At 41.7% G+C, this 18,920-nt stretch overlaps 1 protein-coding gene across 1 annotated transcript in view; it reads left to right on the top strand.

Moving 5' to 3' along the window:
• The window catches only part of LOC119442541 (probable histone-lysine N-methyltransferase CG1716), a 96,744-nt gene that overhangs the window by 42,835 nt on the left and 34,989 nt on the right, over positions 1-18,920 (top strand). The window contains 7 exon segments of the mRNA XM_037707454.2: positions 2-102; positions 1,113-1,241; positions 1,428-1,479; positions 1,607-1,683; positions 3,610-3,811; positions 5,645-5,742; positions 7,555-7,762. Coding sequence (XP_037563382.2) covers positions 2-102; positions 1,113-1,241; positions 1,428-1,479; positions 1,607-1,683; positions 3,610-3,811; positions 5,645-5,742; positions 7,555-7,762 — 867 coding nt within the window.

Genomic DNA, 18,920 nt, shown 5'->3' with positions numbered 1-18,920 from the left:
GGATAGAGGTAGCGGCAGCAGCAGTGGCAGTGGGACAAACGACTTGCCTACCAAGTCTATGGGCTACGAGGATATTGAAGAAAACCTCTACCTTTTTGAGAGGTGGGTTGTGCGCTTGGTTCAGATTGTTAGCCTCTTTTAATTTTGTAGCTTTGCTACGGTACGTAATGTCTTTCAGCATGCTGGCTTTAAGAAAAAAGACTAGAAGCTCACTTCTGTATTTAGCAAATCAAAGATGTGCCAGGCATCATACTATGCAACAAAGCAAATGCAAAGTTTAATGCTGCACATTGCTACATATGTGCTCATTAAGTTAATTCTACAAGTTGGACCCGGAAATGATGGCCTGTTTACATGTCTGTCCAGCAGCTGATGATGAAGATAGCTTCGCTGACATACCTGCTGGTCCCTTTGGGCAGCTGGAGGGGTAACAATTAGAAGTTGGGCAGCATCAGTTTACAAAATGCAGGCACGTTGCTCCTCTGAAATGTAGATACAGTGGACTACGGATAAACAAAACTTGCTTAAGCGGAAACACCTTATAAACGGGACGGGGGTACCAACTTTGGTCAGCTGCCCAAAGGAACAATCTTGGCTAACTTCGTTTAAGTGGAACGCTTCTTTTTGTTAATTTCGGATAAACGGAACTGGTACCGAAACAGCCCCCATCTCATCAGTCGTCATGCTTCACATGAAAAAGGAGTAGGTCGAAAAACATGTCAAATAGTGATGCCAAATAGTGTATAAAACCCAATTCACCAGCGAATTGTACTCTCGTGGCATTAGCAACTGCTCTGCGGCATTCATGTGGCCTAATTTTCGCGTCACTTTGTGCATCGTGATGACAGCCAAAAAAGCGACAGCGCATGAACAAATAAATACCAATTGCGAAAGAAGCTGCAATTTTCTAAGCAAAGTACAATCACATATATATATATATTTTTTTTAATCAAACAATTGTTCGTGATTTTTTCGTACTTCGTATAAGCGAAACCTCTCGTAGACGGAACTCTATTTTCTGTCCCTTCGAGTTACATTTAAGCAGAGTCTACTGGATTCTTTAGCTCGTTGATACGTGCAAGTCAAGTGTTTGTGTTGTTTCTTGATCGCAGGCGCAAGACTAAAAGCAAGAAGGAGGTCCGCCGCATGATCTGCGACTGCTCTCTGACTAAGGACGAGAAGGACAGGGGAATCATGGGCTGCGAAGAGGACTGCCTCAACCGTTTGCTTATGATTGAATGGTAAGTTAATTTTTGAGATCAGCACATGGTTTTACAGGGGTAAAGTACTGTTGAGGATGTTGCATAGAAAGTTGGGGGAGCAGCTATTATACATCAGGAGATTTTTTATGGTCTGTTTTAATAATTAAGAAAAGCTGCTAACTGAATTTTTGATGATGTCCCTTTTTTTTCTTTCTTTTTGTTTAGTGGATCTCGGTGTCCTAATGGTGACAATTGCAGCAACCGGCGATTTCAAAAGGTCTGAGCAGAGAATTTGCATTTTACGCTTGTGCATGTCAAACCAGCAAATTTATTTGACATTATATGACAATTTATATATATATATATATTTATATATGTATATGATTTTTTTTTTTTCATTGCAGAAAAGCTACATCAAAGTGGAAAAGTTTATGACTGAGAAGAAAGGCTGGGGTTTACGCACCTTGGAGACTGTGTCTTCGTAAGAAGTGATTTGTGTTTGGTTTTGCTGCTTCTTAGTTAATGAGTTGTTAGTTAAGTAGATAGGGTCATTTTAAAGAGTGGTATCTGTGCAAGTTCCAGAAATCTGTAGTTTGATGATGTGTACTCGAATTCAGCAACAAAGCAGTTTAGGCCAAATGATAGTGTTGCCCACTAGAAGTGCAACTGCTATCCTTTCTCATGGTAAATTGCGCTTCAATGTTTTAATTGCACTACTTGGGCAGAAGTATTGGAGTTATGTGGAGCATAGAGCATTAAAAAAATGCATCTAAAGCAGGTGCTGTTGCTTGAAACTCCAAAAAATAGCTGTACCTAACAGCATAATGTCGGAAATAAATTATATATATAAGCATGGTGGCCTGTTTTATGCAGATACTGCTACGACTTGTGAAATGCATTGTCCATGAGCAATTGCTCAGTCGTCATTGTGGTCAGTAGTTAATTTCACATTCCTGAGTGCATTTTCAGTAGGGGGTGGCCAGTAAGTGGATGCTACCTGATCAACTCATTCAGAGAGGTGGAGAAGTAATGTCTGGTATCAGATAATGTTTACATATATTTCAAGTCCTACCATGAAGCAGCAAAAGAGACCTGTTAGTCAGTTTATTTTAGTGGCTGTGGGCATCTGTCTCAATGCCACAATGAAATTTTGCAGCCATGTCGTTAAACATGTGTAGTGCACAAATGTTGGAATATTATGTCTGTTCTCATTTACCGTATGCATAAAATGTTTTTGTGTAAATACATAAAATGCCTCCCACTGAGGGCAAGAAAAATCGAAGGACAAGCTTTTAGGATTATGATCCTGTTTTGAAAACTACACATTTTGTAAACAAAAGTTTAGCAGCTGATTGGAGCTATTGGTATCAATTATAAGAAAAAAAAATTTTCAGAGGTCTTGATGAAACTCGCTGATCTTATGTATTTCAATGTGCTAATTTGAGATGTACATTCAGTTTTCTTACAGAGTAAAGAACTTTAGAAATTCAAGAAATTCACTTTTTTGAGTGCTTAGAAAATGTTGAATGATCGGTGTGTGGCAGTACTACAAGAATGAATTCTGTAGACTGATTTGAGCCAAAGTTATAACTTTTTAAAGAGCCCATAATAACACGTAAGGCAAATTAGTCTTTTAAAATTTCTGCAATACTATTTGTTTATCATCATCATCATGAGCCTATATTTATGTCCACTGCGGGACAAAGGCCTCTCTCAGCGATCTCCAATTAACCCTGTCTTGCACTGATTGCAACTTGTGCCTGCATATTTCCTAGCTTCATCACCCCACCTAGTTTTCTGCCGTTCTCGACTGCGCTTCCCTTCTCTTCGTATCCATTCTGTAACTCTAATGGTCCACCTGTTATCCACCACCAGGACCATTAACCGATAACCGGTTAATGGTCCAGTTATCATTTATAGTACATGCGTATTGCACTTTCTAATTGTCTACCTTTCTGACAATAATAGTTATCGCAGGTAGGGTAAGTAGAACCACAGTCATCATCACTCTAAAACTGTGACACCACCAGAAATGCTGTTTTGAGAAAATTGGAAAACATTTCACAATATGTTCATGGTGATTATGGCAAAGGCAATCAAGGATAATACATGGGTCCAATCAAGCAAGAATAAATGCTCTCCACGAAGCTAGAGTAAAAGAATGCGAAAGTATATTTAGGACCAATTTTTTGCTCCATAGGGCAGGGCCTCCGCATAAAGGGGCCCTGAAACACTTTTTGAATGTAGTAAGAAAACGTTGCCAATCTCTAGAAGAGGCTCCTGTGAACATGTAATTGAGCGATCCATCCTTCCATCCCTCCCTCTGTCCATTTTGTATGAACCTTCAAGTGTCATTCCCCTTCAGTTTCGCATTCTCGGTGTCATTGTGCCTTTGTAATCTATTTAGGGGCACATTTGTGATGGAATATGTGGGAGAAGTGCTGACACCTGAGGACTTCCGCAAGCGTGTCAAGCAGTACGCCCGGGACAACAACCAGCATTATTACTTCATGGCTCTGCGCTCAGATGAGATCATCGATGCAACTCAGAAGGGCAATGTGTCACGCTTCATCAACCACTCGTGCGACCCTAACTGCGAGACACAAAAGGTGTGATGCAATTTTGTCTCCCTCATCCTACATAGTAAAAGCAGCACAAAAATAACGGCAGCACAAGACAGAGAAGTACACAGGACAGGCGCTGACCTGTGTACTTATGTCTTGTGTTGCCATTACTTTTGTGCTGGTTTTACAGTGAAGATCAACTAACTCGCCCAGTTTTACACCCTCACCCTAGTGAGGGTGTAAAAGGTGCATGAAGGTGCATGATATTCGAAGGTGTCTGTTACTCTAGAGTGACATATTGTTGCCTTAAATGTTGGGAAAATGCCTGTAGGATTCAAAACAACTACAATTCTTGCTTTGTAAGAAAGATTATATGACTTGTCATTGGCATGGTAATATCACTGTCCTCCTAAGTATTGTACTGTATTTCTCATGCCACTAAGCAAAGCAAGTGAAAAGTCATGCAACCTCATTATGTATTCCAGCCTTGGCTTCACGTTTGCACTTAATAGCTTTTGTTCTGGCTTCTTCCTAACGAGCTTTAGTGCATGCTGCATAGGTCAACGAAAGCCAGATTCGCTGAATGATCTCACAAACTGGACATGCTAAGCACTCCCAACTAGCATTTTGGGCGAGTTTAGCAAGAGCGAAAGCTTATATTACCATATTCTGAAAATCAACGACAACGAAAGTGCAGCCATTAGGACAATTCACACTGTAGCAGGAGCTACAGGTGCCGCCATGTTTAACGATATTTTTTAGAGTATGTAAACATTATGTGCAATAAACTATCAAAATAATTTACATTAACATAATGCACATAAACCACAAAAATCTAATAGCATGTGGAGCATACGCAGTGGTGACAAAGCTATTTCTTTACATAGGAAGGCGCTTACGTTAGCTTGCGAGCACTGTTCTAAAACTGTCTCTTGACAGCTCTTTACATAGCCTTCAAACACTCATAGGAACAGACACACAGGATATTCTTATGGTCGAAAGCACAGTGTGATGCAGGGGGCAGCACTGCGCCATTACTTTCCACAAGCATTTAACGCTTGTAACAAGGTTGCTTTAAGACTCCTAAGAGTAAATTACAGAAAGGAATGGTAGAAAATGTATTCTTATAGGGGCCCTGAAACGTTGATCTGTCGTGGAGGCTGCTGTGAAACGTGGAGGCTGCTGTGAAAATTTAAAGCCAAATATTGGTGCGCTGCATGCAGGCAGGGAGTTTACAACCTACTGTCAAACACAGAGGAAACTCGCTTCCTGCTCAGTTCCACAGTGTTGTCATGCCGTATCATTGAAAGCACCTGACCCACCAACACTATTGGCTGACTTTGTGGTCACGAAAGCATTCTCAGTAATACATATTTGCCAAGTTGAGTTATATAACTGAAAAATATATGTCTGCGACCTCAAAAAGACGGGAAAGTAATTTCATCTTGGCACTGCATGTGGTCTTGGAGATAACAGTGGCGTGCTACGTGTAGTGAAGTCTACTGGGGCTGCCATGGGGTGCCACGATGAGCCTTTTCTGCACCGTGATACTCAACTTTTGCTCTTGGCTTCTCCGCTGTGAAGCTTGGAGCGAGCTAGCGGAGACGAAAGGAGAAAGAAAGCCGTGTATTGGTGCAATAACTCCACTTACAGTTGAAGGAGTCAAAAAGTTTTTCCGACATGAGGTTCATGAAACATCCTTTAATAGTGAGGCCATTCTATGATTGGTTAGAAGTGTTTCTGGACCTCTTTAAATAAGTATTTCCACTCAGCTGACCTATTTCTTTCTTTTTCATTGTCCAAAGAAGTCTTCTTTGGAGCATGTAGAAGTTTTTAAAAAACCTAATGGGGATGCTGTTCATAATATGTGGCTTGCAGTGGACAGTGAATGGGGAACTCAGGATTGGCTTCTTCACAAGACGGCCACTGAGATCTGGTGAAGAGTTGACCTTCGACTACCAGTTCCAGAGATATGGGTGTGTTCTGTCTCCGGATCATTTGTTTTGATTATTAGACCCCCCCCCCCCCCATTTTTTTTTTTTTCACTTGAGACCTGTCAGCTGTTACTGTTCGCTTAGGTATATAACTTCTAGCAGCTACTGCGGGGTTTATGCTGCTTACGCGAATAGGTGAATTTAGTAGCCATATCATTTATTGCATAATTTTTGGGCCTGTGGTGGTTTCTTTATTTCTTTATTTTTATTTTCAATACTGCCAGTCTCTTTATCGAGACCATAGCAGGTGGGCATATTGTTACAATGTAAGCGTTGATACAGCATTTTTTCACGGGACATGTGTACACAAAGTACAAAGAATTAGATACGCTACATGTAGCTACGCAGTACAGTCTGGAAAAATACAGATGCAGAAAAAAAAAGACATCGTTTCATGCATTTAATTAGTGAAGTCAACTCTATCGCTATCTAAGAAGAAAGAAAATGTGATAAATACAATAAATTATACAATACAATCTCATGAAATATAAATGCAACACAACTATTTAAATTGTGATACAATACAATCTCATGAAATATAAATGCAACACAACTATTTACAACCTAACAGTGTGTAACTTAATACAATCTAACATACCATAAGAGATTGATCTAAACAATGTAAAAAAAAAAAATTTCATAAGACAAAAGTTATTCCTTAATCTTTTCTATCATGTTACTAAAAATTGATAGTAATTCTATATCAGCTGTTGCTGAGTCGAGGTTGTTCCACTCCCTAACAGCAGTAAGGAAAAAAGAGTATTTAAATGTGGCCGTTTTACAAGGGTACTCAACTAACATGTTAGTATGCTTATGGCGTGAAATACGAGACGTAGAGAAAGTAATATATTTTGAAGAATTTATGTTCTTCTTCATGGTGGAAAGAAATGTTTTCTGCTGAAAACTTAACGGCATGCTTTCTTGGTGTTTGTCATTGGCTTAATGCTTAAGGGAACTATGTAATAACACTAGGCTGCTGTCGCAAAAAATTAAGTCTGACTTATTTGTACATTGTTGATGCTTAAGGAGCAAGAACCATATTTTGGAATGGTCTCTTCTGACATATTTTCACTTTCGTACCGGCTCAACATCTGGTGCAGTGGTGCCAGACTGCAGCAGAGGGCATTACATCCCTGCTGCCTGTGCCACCAGTGCACTAAACAATGATGCAACATGTAAATAATGTAAAACCCTTAACATCTAATGTGCACCGTGATGGCTATGGTGTTTTGCTGCTGAGCATGAAGCCGCAATTTCAATTCCAGACTGTGGCAGCCATGTTCTGACAGTGTAAGAATGCAAGAAAGTTAGGTGCACCCATTAGTAGGTAATATGAGAAGGAACACAAAACATGTTTTCAAGCAACAGCTGCTCACATTAGACATAGATGTCGAGGTATAATGACCTTTTCAACGTAAACTTGAGCGTATCATATTAGTGATCCAAGCGTTTAGAATTCTCTTTGTGTTAAACCACACTGCAAATAATGGTAGACAACACATTGTAATCAAAATTCAATCTCTCATCACCTTCTCTTGGGCTATGAGGGATGCTCGCTTTGGGACATAAACACCATCATAATTTAATAGGGTCAAAGGGGGAGCTGTGCTGATTTCTTTTTGTCACATCTGCTTCGGCTTGCTTATCATGTTAGGGCATATCTTAAGCTAACCCCAAGAGGGAACATTCCAGAATATGGCTTCCTTCTTGATATGTCGCTTCGATGAACCGTGGCGGATTGCGAAAGCTGGAGTGCTTACGTGAGCATTGTCCATGCTTGTCAACCCCATTCAGCAAAGAGGCGCAGCGCTGCCACTGTGAATCTAGCAACTGCCGGGGCTACATTGGGGAGGACACGAAGATGACGCTCAAGTCTGGCCGCAGCCAGCTTCAGAAACGAACCAGCAGCAGCACCAGCAGCAGCGCCAGCAGTAGTAGCAGCAGCAGTGCTTCGTCCAAGAGGATCGAGGAGCGCAAGCGGGACACGGTGGAGGACTTGGCGGTGAGTCCATGGCAGAGCCCTGCTTTTATCTCATCCATCCTGTCAAAACAGCTGCTTGTTGGTTTCTGAGTTCCTTGTGCTGGCTTTCCTTTGGCTCGCTTTGAAGCCACTAAGCTTGCCATTGAACTGGTTCATGAGGTACAAGACCTTTTAAGCCTCAGTATTCCTATGGGTCACTTTTCACAAGCGGAGGCATGTCGCAAGAAATGTTGGGCTTTTAAAAAGCTGATGTAGAGAGATTTCACTGACATTGCATGGGGCAGGCAGCAAAAGAACTGTACGGATGCATTTAGCATTGCGCTAGGGATCAACTTGGCATCATTGCATGCAAGTCAGAGGTTAAACTATACTGTTAACAACCCATTGTTTTCAATACCGTAGCAACTGAAAAATACTAAAGTGAAAGCAAATTATGAGTATATCTGGCTGATAAATTCTTGTGTATTTGCATCAACCTTGTTGCGCAAAGCAGCTAATGTGGATTAAAAAATGAGGGTGGGAGGGGGTGGACAGGAGCACACTGAAAGCAGGTAAATACCAGAATTGTATATTGTGATTTGTGGTACTTACTTTCAAACCTTTCTAAAACCAGTTCTAAAGGGTTTGCTATTGGGGCCACATAGGGGTCAAGCGCATGCATGCTGATAGTCAAGTTCTAATCTGGCTAAGGCCAATTTTAGCACCGTAATAACGAAAGTTTGGACCCATAGAAATGCATGGGCGCCAACCGGGACCTTTGGTCAGAATCAAATTAACCAAAATATCGAATTAACTGGAGTCAAATTTACGGAAGGTCTACTGTATTGCTTCTTTCTCAAAAAATATTTAGTTATTGTAGAATTATGCACAATTGTGCTTTCATATGTAAGAAGGATGAAAACAAAATTTGTCAATAATGCATCTGAATGCAGTCATGGCAGCTCCAGGATCCACAGATTTATCTCTGAGCAGCTGGCATTTGATGCATGAGCTGCAGCCAGCCATTAAATATCTTAGTCATAGACTTCGAAAAGCCCACCTTGTAGCGGATGCAGGTCCATGTCACACAGGAAAATTTATTGCCATTTTTGTAGCTAGTGACATTCAGCGCATCAAGGACGATTAGGTTCAGCAGGCTGCTTCATTGCAAAGACAAGGTTGTTACTAGCTTTTCATGCATTCCTCAGATTTTGGAACGCATTCCCTTAATTCATTCGCTTGCAGATGTCATTTTTATTAGGAGACGTTAAATATTCCTGCAGAGCAGTCAATAACAATAAATGTGAACATAATGCAATACAAATAACATTACATCTTCCCATGTTGCAATGGTATTACTTCAGTTTCATAAACTGAGAATAAAGCATTTTTTCTTGTTATATTAATGTCCCAAGATGGTATTCAGCTGTGCTTTTCTCATGTTGGATGGAATATGGGTTAGATATGACATTCAGTGTCATAACCTAGAACTGTCAGTATGTAATATTTCGCATTTGCATGCTTCAGATTATATAGGGTGCTACTATCTACTTGAATTTAAAATACCTTGGAAACACATTTGTGGAATTTGACATCTTCCACAGAAGGAAGTGTGAATCAGGAGCATTGAAGAGTTACCAAAATGTTGAAAAGAAAGTGAAGTTTGCTTGTTTATAATTGCACTCTACAGTAATAATCATTGTAATATTGTTGAATTTGAAAAGTTGTGCACAGCAAGCACTGTCTTTTGGCTTATGCAGGCTACTTAAAAACCAATTAGTTTGCAAACAGCTAAGACGATTGTCGTTGACTCATGTTTCCTAAGCTCAGCTTTAATAACGGAGAAGCAACTTTTTGAGGGTCATCTTCCCATCATAAAAGGAATAGATTGCAAAGCTAGCCTTATAGTAAATATGTAGTATTTCTAAGAAGTGCAGGAGCACATTAACTAGTACAGGAGCTAGTTACGAATGCTAGAATGAAAGCAGGTTCGTGATGCAGGTTATGGTGCTCATTGATAAAGCAGGGTTGATATTATAAGTATGCAAAGACTCAACCTTGCAGGCTTTAGGATCTTTTCGTGCACAAAAATGAATGAAATATGCAATCAGCATTGTCTCGCATCTCATCAGCACTGCATTATGGTGCAAAATTCAAAACTTGAAGGGCTTTGACTTCAAAGAATGTGTGACTGACCATTTAAGCATAACTTTCACAGTTCTTATCCACAAATTGGAATTCTGTAGATATGTACTATAAGTTTGTATCTGAAGTGGCATTGTAGGTCATGCTGTTTGTTTGCAGGGCATTAATAAATGCCTGCGATTCTGATGTAGTGTTTCAGAATTTGTGCCTTTAAGAGAAGTCTCCATGTTTAAAATGCGTTACACACGGTAATCTTTTATGGAGCCAATATTTTGCTCGGGTCAAGGAACCTACCAGCACCATTTTCTAAGAGTAGTTAGTTGTATTGCGTGCTCATTGCATGTAAAAATTTGCATGAAGTAATGTGTTAGTATGTGGGGTACCCGGCAGTCATTTGATATTTCTTCCTTTTCTTGGAGCAGATTATATATAGCCTGTAAACATTAATGCAAGTCCTAGTCATTTGACAGACTTTTCTTCCTTACAATATTCTTTTGTACCTTTTAGAAGCTCTTACAGGCAGATGATTTTACCATTTACTTGTTGTGTAGCCGAGTTGGACAACTTTCGGAAAATTTGTTTGCTGTTAGTGTTGGACACATTGCTGATTTTTCTGGCTCCTTAGAAGCCGAAAACGTGGTTGTTTGCAATGCTACTTCAGACTGACTTAAGCCTAGGTACCATATGTGACAAATTTCAGCGAGTGGAAATGGTAGTGTAATACGGTGAGACGGTGGTAATGTGTCATTCCTTCATTGAAGGAGCAGACAGTGGCAGAACGCAACAGTAGCACGGACAGTACGTCACGTGGCATTATGTCATCAGTTCAATGCAACCTATAAGTTTCCACAGTTGGCACAAGCCAGCAAAGCCTCCTGCTTACCTGCTTCTGACTCCTGGTGATGAGTCATGTATTTAACCATTTCCATGCCAAGGACGAGTCTCACTCTTCGAGATGTTTCCTCCAAAATATGCCAGGGAAGAGTCTCACTCGTCCAGAGATTTACTTTCGCCTACGGAGTGGCAGTCTTTTCATCATTTTGGTGTGAATGCTGCGCTCTTAAATAGCACCAGCTTCCCTGCAAACTGATTTGTTGAGGGTGCGGTCGGCGGCTGCTATGACAACAGCTGCCTTTTTTAATGCTGGAAACGTGCTATTTTTTTACATTTCTTCACCTGAAGTAAACTGTTAGATTACTAAGTTGTGTTCGGAGCTTCAGCTTAGTACTGGCAAAAAAGAAAGATTTAGAGCCTCTGGTGGCTTCTCTCATGTGGACGTGGCTCAACAAAAATGCTTTGCCGCTGACACCTCTGGGATTTCCTTTCCTTGCCGCACCAGCAATAATGTGTCGCATGGAGGACAACAAAAGCACACTTTTCATGTGGACTGTCTCTGGGCTTGCCTATTTGTAACTCAAAAGCATTAATTATAATTGACTGTACAAGATATTTGAAAATAACAATTGAACTACTGATACTGCAGTAAAAGATGTTTAGAATAAATGAGTCATAAAGCAGTTGTTAAAAATTTGGTGGTTTTCTAAAGAAGGGTTGGCATAACAAGGGTTAAAGCAATAAGGAGTTCGGCATTCCTCATGAAGTCCTCTCATGTTATTTTGGCAGCAGCTGCTTAGCTATAGAACTGGGCAATAACAGAACACAAAGCATTTGCAAATGCTTGCAATATTTGGGCAACTATATCCAGAGCAGTCTGCAACACAACTGCTGCGACTGATGTTGCTCTCACAGACCTGCTATGACGAATTTGTGTGCTTTGTCCATTGTTTGCAATTCGCATATTTCATTTCAATGATCATAGAAGGACTGATAATCACGATGTCATGGATTTATTTGCAGTACTGTTTGCACTTCCATATGCGTAATTTCTTTCCGCTTAGTCCATGAAAGCTGTTCTGCATGTTGGGATAAAACTACTGAGTGTTATACAGTCGAACCTCGTAACAGTCTCATCTAACACGAATGCGTCTTCATTACATCCAGTATTAATCATAAGCATACATGCGGATATCAGAGGGGGGTATTGATCCAGGCTATGTGAAAGAATGTAAACGTGATGCCACTGATAGGTCAGCAGAGTCTCCTGTAGATTTTGATGGCTTATTGGCGGCTTGCCATGTTGATGTGTGGCACGGGAACAGTGATAAATTACAAGTGCAGGGCTTCGCACTGCCATCGCTACTCAGCTCTGTGATTATGTGGGGTCAGCATGCTGGCTTACCGACTGCGAGCAAGCCAGACCGAACCCCTGGCTAAAATGTGCACACATGTCTAGAATGTTTTGTTTCAAACTCCTCTTGCTGAGCATTTGAAATCAAACTGTGAACTGAGGAAGCACAAATATTCTCTTCGTAATAAGCAACATTGTCTCGTATCTTGCACTTTAGGTTTTGTTATAGCGTAAAACACTCACGCAAATAAAGCATGGGCAATTATATTTGTTTATTTCAGTGTCAGGTCTTTTCTTATTAATCCCCACTTAGTGGTTTCATCTTTTACTTGGCCTTTCTTTAGCTGTGCCTTATGTCTAGTCTTGTCCATCCATTTCAATAAGGTTTATCACTTTCTGCAGCATGTTGGAAGTACCTGTTTGTTCATCGGCAAGATGACTTAGCACAGCATGTGTATATTAACATGCGCTCTGATATCATGATGGGCTCATCGCTGTGTCATGTGCATCCACACACTCGCCACATTTCCTCCGGGTCATCCGCTGCTTTTGAACACCGAGAGAATAATATAAGGCCCATTTATTTAATGTCGGACTTGTGAACAAAGCAATCGAAAATGTTGACAACCTCAGCAGCTAGTTTTAACAACCTTCAATGCAAGGTGCACACATCAATCGTGCCATTTTCACTCGCCTCTTCAAGCAGCAGACTGTAGTAAGCAATGGCTACAAGTAGTTTGGTGAAGGTTTTGAACGTGACTAGCTGCGAGACTAGCTGAGATAACAGAAGCCATGTCCCGAGGGCCCGCCCTAACTCGGCGCTTCTCTTGCAGCCTCCGGCTGTCTGGCCAATAAACTGCCCGGGCCATCACGAACGGATATGTGACCGCTTGAGCTTCGCTATTGGCACGCTTGGCCGAGGTAAATAGAATACTCGCTCCATTACCTTCCACCTATTGAGCCAGTACATACATACCACTACCCACACAATGTGGAAGCAAATTATACTTCTCCCTCCAACGTGGCTGCAATGGCATCAGCTGACATGAAGCAACTTGGATGGATGCATGACAAACTCCACGTCCCTGGCGCGCTTGCGCGACACCCTCCAAGCTGTCCTCTGCGGCACAACGCAAACATTTACACAACACCTGAAATGTCGCCAGGAGACCGGCCAGCCTGTCACTTTCCAACATGCTCTTAAACTCCATATGGTTTACTGTATGCTATATGTGACCACTTTTAAAAGCAGCATGACGTTGTTGCATTATGATTGCAACCATTCCTCGTGGTTTCAACTAATGGGCATATTTTGAAGGCATATTCATTGGCCTGTCCATTTTGTAGCATGTCGTTGAGTGTGTGTGTTTTTGACACACATTTCATAAACCGTGTGCGTGTGTGTGTAAAAAATTTGAAGTCTTTCCTTTAGGGCTTGTATAGGGATTGTAATTTATACATACAGTGCAGTCCACTTGTTGTAATGTTCAAGAGCAGGAAAGTCAAGTCAGCATAGGTGATTACCGTGCACACACTGAACTTAAAGTCCACTACACAGTACAAAAGAGGAAAGGTTTCATCAGCCCGAGAGCATCAGGAAGCTTCATAGCAAACTCCTAAAGGTTTCATAGAAAGCAAGCTATACAGTTGAAGAAAAATTTGTCTTGTGTCCAATGTTAGAACCTGAGATCAATGCCTTTCCGCGACAGTCGCTCTACCATACGAGGTAATCAGCAGATGGCAGTGCGAGGCCAAATAATCAACATATTGAAATGCAAGAACAGTGAACCAGTTAATCAGACTGCTGAAGTGCATTTAGAGTTGTCGGTAAGGAAAAAGGGTAATGGGCAGGGAAGTAACTGTCTCTTCACTGGGACACCTCACTGCACTGCACCGGGGAAGGAGAGTAAAAGGGAGGCGGGTATAGTGGGCTCCTTAGCGTGCCAGTTGAGGGGAGTTCGACGAGGACATTGCACAGAAGGAGAAGGAGGAGATGCGGAGCGAGGAAATGAACAAAAAGCGACGGGGGACAGCAGGGGTTTCCCATGCAACAGTGAAGCCTTTTGCTTCGGCCACTTCTCAGTGGGGTGTGGTTTGCACCAACTCTTCAATTTGTCTTCGGAAAGTACAGTAGAATCTTGTTGATATGAATCTCTTGGGATGGCGCAAGAATTTGTATCACCCGAAATTTATATCACGCAATAACGTTAAAAAATCTGAAAACTAAGGGGGGAACACGGCAACGAAACGGACAACTTGCTCAAAATTTCTGATATTTCTTTTCCTCCAATCCTAAAACATTTCTTTATCTTATGATGAAATATTTGGAAGAAATATGCTGCAGAATTCGAAAAAATGACAATACTTTGTTAGTGTGTTGTCTTCGAAATAGAGAAAATCTGATTTCGGGAGATGCTATCGAACCGCTGGTCACACGAGCGCAGCTTTCCATTGGCATAGTGCCGCCATCTTTGTATAGCCGTAAACACGAGAGATAAGGAATTCAGATAGCGGCAGCATTGTATAGTTTATTTCACCAAGTAGAAATAAACCTAACAAAAGCAAGCGCAAATAGGGAAAAATAGCGTGGCGATTCGTTACAGCAGTTAATGCCGCCTATCTTGCTGACGTGTCAAGACTAGATCACGTGTGATTGCCGGCTCCTGATAAAGTTGCAAGGTGTTCGAAAACGTCCACCAAGTTGCATGGCACTGCACAAAGCAAATTTTGATGGGGCGGAGGGGATGCGCGCCTGTGGAGTCAAGGCGGAGTGACATAGGTCGCCTCGCAACGATAATCCGACATAATGCGTACAGCGCACAGGTGCGGCTGCTATGCCAGCCTTGCAATAGCCAGTAGAGAGTTTTAGCTTGTTCGGCATTTCGGTAAACGCAGGCGAACTGGGTGTTTTACCGGATGGGCGGAGGCGTAAACTTGAGTGGCTGCAGCGATACAACCACCTGGTGGCACAGAGCTCAACCAGATACAGAGCTAATATTGCAGTAAACAAGTGTATTCTTATTCGCTGCTGGCCTGAATTTTCTCAGCAGCATAATTGTGTCACAATTTGCTACTGCCAGAAATTTACACCAGCAGCAAAGTGGAATACACTTGGTTGATGCAATATTAGCTCTGTGTTTATCTGGTTCAGCTCTGTACCACGAGGTGACAGGCACCTGGCAAGCCGCTCACATTTACGCCTATCCAGTAAAACGCCCAGGCGTGCTGGGTATTGTGTGGCTACTTGATAGTTGATATAATCTGCTGCGGCACGAAAAGCGGTGTGCAACATTCTAAATGTAGCATGTTGTAACCTAATCGACTTGGGCCAGGACTTTTGGAAAATTCGTATCATTCCAAAATTTGTATCAGGTGTGATCGTATTACCGAGATTCTACTATAATGAATTCGCTTAGTTTCAGTTCGTTATACTCGGGTTCGATATTATTATTATAAATGTTTCCTGTCGAAGTCATATCCACATATTCATACTTTCCATTTTCTGTAATCGCAAAAGATGCAATGACCCTTTTCGCGGCGATACCGTGGGCACTGCCATGTTTGATCACATGGTGACGCGTCCATTGCTTGCCTCAGCTGCCTCCGTTGTTTCCGTGTTTACAATGGATGTACATGATGCCCGGTGCGGCTCAGGAAACCTGTTTCGGGAGATATCGTAGACACTGATTGGGTGGTTGAGACAAAACTTTGGCCACAGCTTTAGAGGGCATGTAAAAAAGCGCTTTCGATGCCCATTAAGCTTTGTCCAAACAGTGCGAGCCGGGTATATGAGGCTAGAAATGCATTACAAGGTTTTCGCTTTAAAATTGGATCAGGATCAGTGTGTTTTGCTCTTCGTTCTTTATTTGGCAAATACTTAGAAGCAGCGGCTTGTCACGTTTCTGACACGGTGAAGTTCATTGGTGCGGTCCCTATCCGATTATTTTCTGCCTAATTGCTCGTTGGTGTACTCAGTTGCAATAGATTTGTTTTTGCTGCACACAAGGCTTGGAACGTAGCTGTTCTCTTCTTTGTAATAGCTTGTAGCAAATATGTAGTATCGCTAGTAACTCGCTTACTCCTGTGGACCGTCGCGAAACATTCAGCTTTGACCACTCGTGTGCTGTCGGTGTAGTCGCTGTTACCCATGCTTTGGCGCACTGATTCAAGTGTGCGCCCATTCACATATTCGTAATACATTGGCGATAGAGTGTGCGTAAGTTTGCGTGTGAGTTGGCGTAAATGTGTGAAGATGACGTGCACGAAACTTACTATGCCAGGAACCTGCGCTACTCCCTTTGTCATTGTTTAACGAGCAGTACTCACTCTTGCCGACGTTCCGGGGGTTGAAGTCCTTGGAGGTTAGCGCTTTAACGCTGAAATGAATATTGTTGCACAAATACGTTGCAGAAATATTTTTGAAAGGTGAATTTTTTTTATCCACGAGGAAAGTCGTACATTGAGAAGGACTGGCAATGGAGGCTGTCCGTATGTAGCAATAGTCCGTAAACTTGGACACACATTTTCATTCTATTCCTTAATATGCCAGCCACTATTTCTGCAGCCCAACTGCTGCAGATCCACCACTCCACCACTACAGATTTTGCAGCATGAATGGAGCACAGTGCGTGAGCGAAAACCCAGTTGCATTTCCGACAGCTGATCGCACGGAAACAGGGCAGAAGTGGTAATGGTTTCGTATTCGTGCGCATTCACTGAGGCAACGTATGGCGCGCCGCCGAAAGCGCCATCTCGTTTCTCGAGAACAAACTGATCCGCGAAAAGGGTCAATAAGCACTGTTACATCAAACACAGGCTCGTCAATATCAATTTTGTCATTTGAATCAACCCACTTTTCTCGGATGTATTTGTCTGAATGGACTGCATTTCATTTTCTTATGGGCTCAGCTTTAAGGTAGGCTGGTTTCTGCTGTGAAACCTTGTTATCTTGATTGTTGTTAACTGGTAAAATTTGGTAATTAAGTTGCACTGTCCATTCCCAGCAAATGTGCGCATTATTGTATGGCATCAAAAGTGTAATTCTGAGATATTTGCCATGCATGAATAATTCATACCAGTCCTGGAGTGCCGCAAGTCTGCCAAGAGAAAGCAACTTGAAATGAAAACTACTGAAACTTATTGGCAAATAGTGCACTGGAAGAGAAGTGGTGGGAAATCATTGCACATTGCACAGAAGGCGTTCAGCATAAACAGCATGGCGCGTGGTGTGCACTGGTACGTGCACCGGTGCGATTATCGGATGCCACGACGGCAGCACTCTCATTTTTTCTCAATTGTCCATATTGGCACCATATGCATTACGCCTATTTCAACACTTTGGAACACCCATCTACGTCCTTCCATCATGGGAACAACGGCTCTTCAAATGTTCCTGTCGCTGCTGCCGATATTCACGGGGCTCAAGTGGGTGCCCTGCCGCCACGGAATGTTGCAAAGGATCAGTGGTTACTACGCCATTATCAGGAGATAACGGTTCGGCGATGCTTCGTTTACGTGTTGCCGATTGCTGATAACGGTTCGCAGTAATGTTCTACCTTTCAAACATTGCATGTCTTTTCGCCTAAAGTGACATAGATAACGTTATTCAATGGTCCTTGTGTGGCTGATGCGCAGTCGTAATGCCAAGACCATGATGCCAGAGTCCTTCGCAGTAGTTTCTGAAGTTTATGTTCTGGCCAACTAGAATTCTTCGATCTCTTATGCAGAATACGGTCATGTCCCTGCTGGTAGTAAAATATCTCACAAGCTCTCGAATAAAAAGTACCGGCTGCGCTTGCAGTTTTGAAATAACAGGTGATCGGTACAAGGCACTGTTTTGAAAGAGCTATATGACACCGCATTTCGATTTTTGGATGAATGTTTCTAACAGAAATTTGCAGCTAGATGCGGGAACACACGGAACAAAAATGACACTAAAAAATGTGGTTTTCAGACCAAACTGCTGTCGAATTGTTACTGCTGATGCCAGCTTCATGTGGTCACATATTGAGCAGCGCTTTCAAGGCAGAGTCTTATACAGGGTGTTTCAACGAACACTTCCAAAAATTTTTAAAGGTCGCCTGTGGCAGATAGCAGTATTTTAGTTCATGAGCTAGTCTACTCGACACTTTCACAAAATTGCAGCTACTCAATTACTTGCACAAAAAATTAAGATGCATAATCAACTAATTAACAAAATCCACTAATTAAGTTTTTTAACTAATTACCTTATGGCCCATATTGCAATTTACAAATTGTAGCTGCAGAGTTGCGATTCCATTTGGAACAAATTCTCAGGATGACACCAGTTTTGAGTTCCTGAACTTTACGAAGAAATGCATTGGTGTTCCAGTTACTTTCTTAACAAAACGTCGTTTTATCCATTGAAGCACAAATGTAACTGGAACACCAATGCATTTCTCCGCAAATTTCGGAAATTAATATCTCGAAACTGGTGTCATCCTGAGAATTCGTTCCAAGTGGATACGATACATGTTGCAAAACTCCACGGCTAGAATTTGTAAATTGCAATATGGGCCATAAGGTAATTAGTTCAAAATGTAATTAGTGAATTTTTTTAATTATTCGATTATGCATTAAAATTTTTTGCGCAAGTAATGTCCGTCTCTTCGAGTAGACCAGCTCGTAAACTTGAATTGTGCTATCTGCATGTATAGCAGACAATCTGCACAAAAAGTGTTCGCTGAAACCCGGTATGTGCTATAACGAACTACTGATACACAACGACCACTGTTCACGGAACTATCGAGGTCGTTATAAACGGGTTCGACTGTAATATTTTTCATAATTACACATTCAGATAATCCAGACACTTATTTGTCCCGTGAAGTTCGCAACAATATGCTT

Source organism: Dermacentor silvarum, chromosome 2 (assembly GCF_013339745.2).
Source record: "Dermacentor silvarum isolate Dsil-2018 chromosome 2, BIME_Dsil_1.4, whole genome shotgun sequence".
Classification (NCBI taxonomy): Eukaryota; Metazoa; Arthropoda; class Arachnida; order Ixodida; family Ixodidae; genus Dermacentor; species Dermacentor silvarum.
Note: the sequence above shows the minus strand (reverse complement) of the source record. Positions and strands in the feature narration are given on the sequence as shown.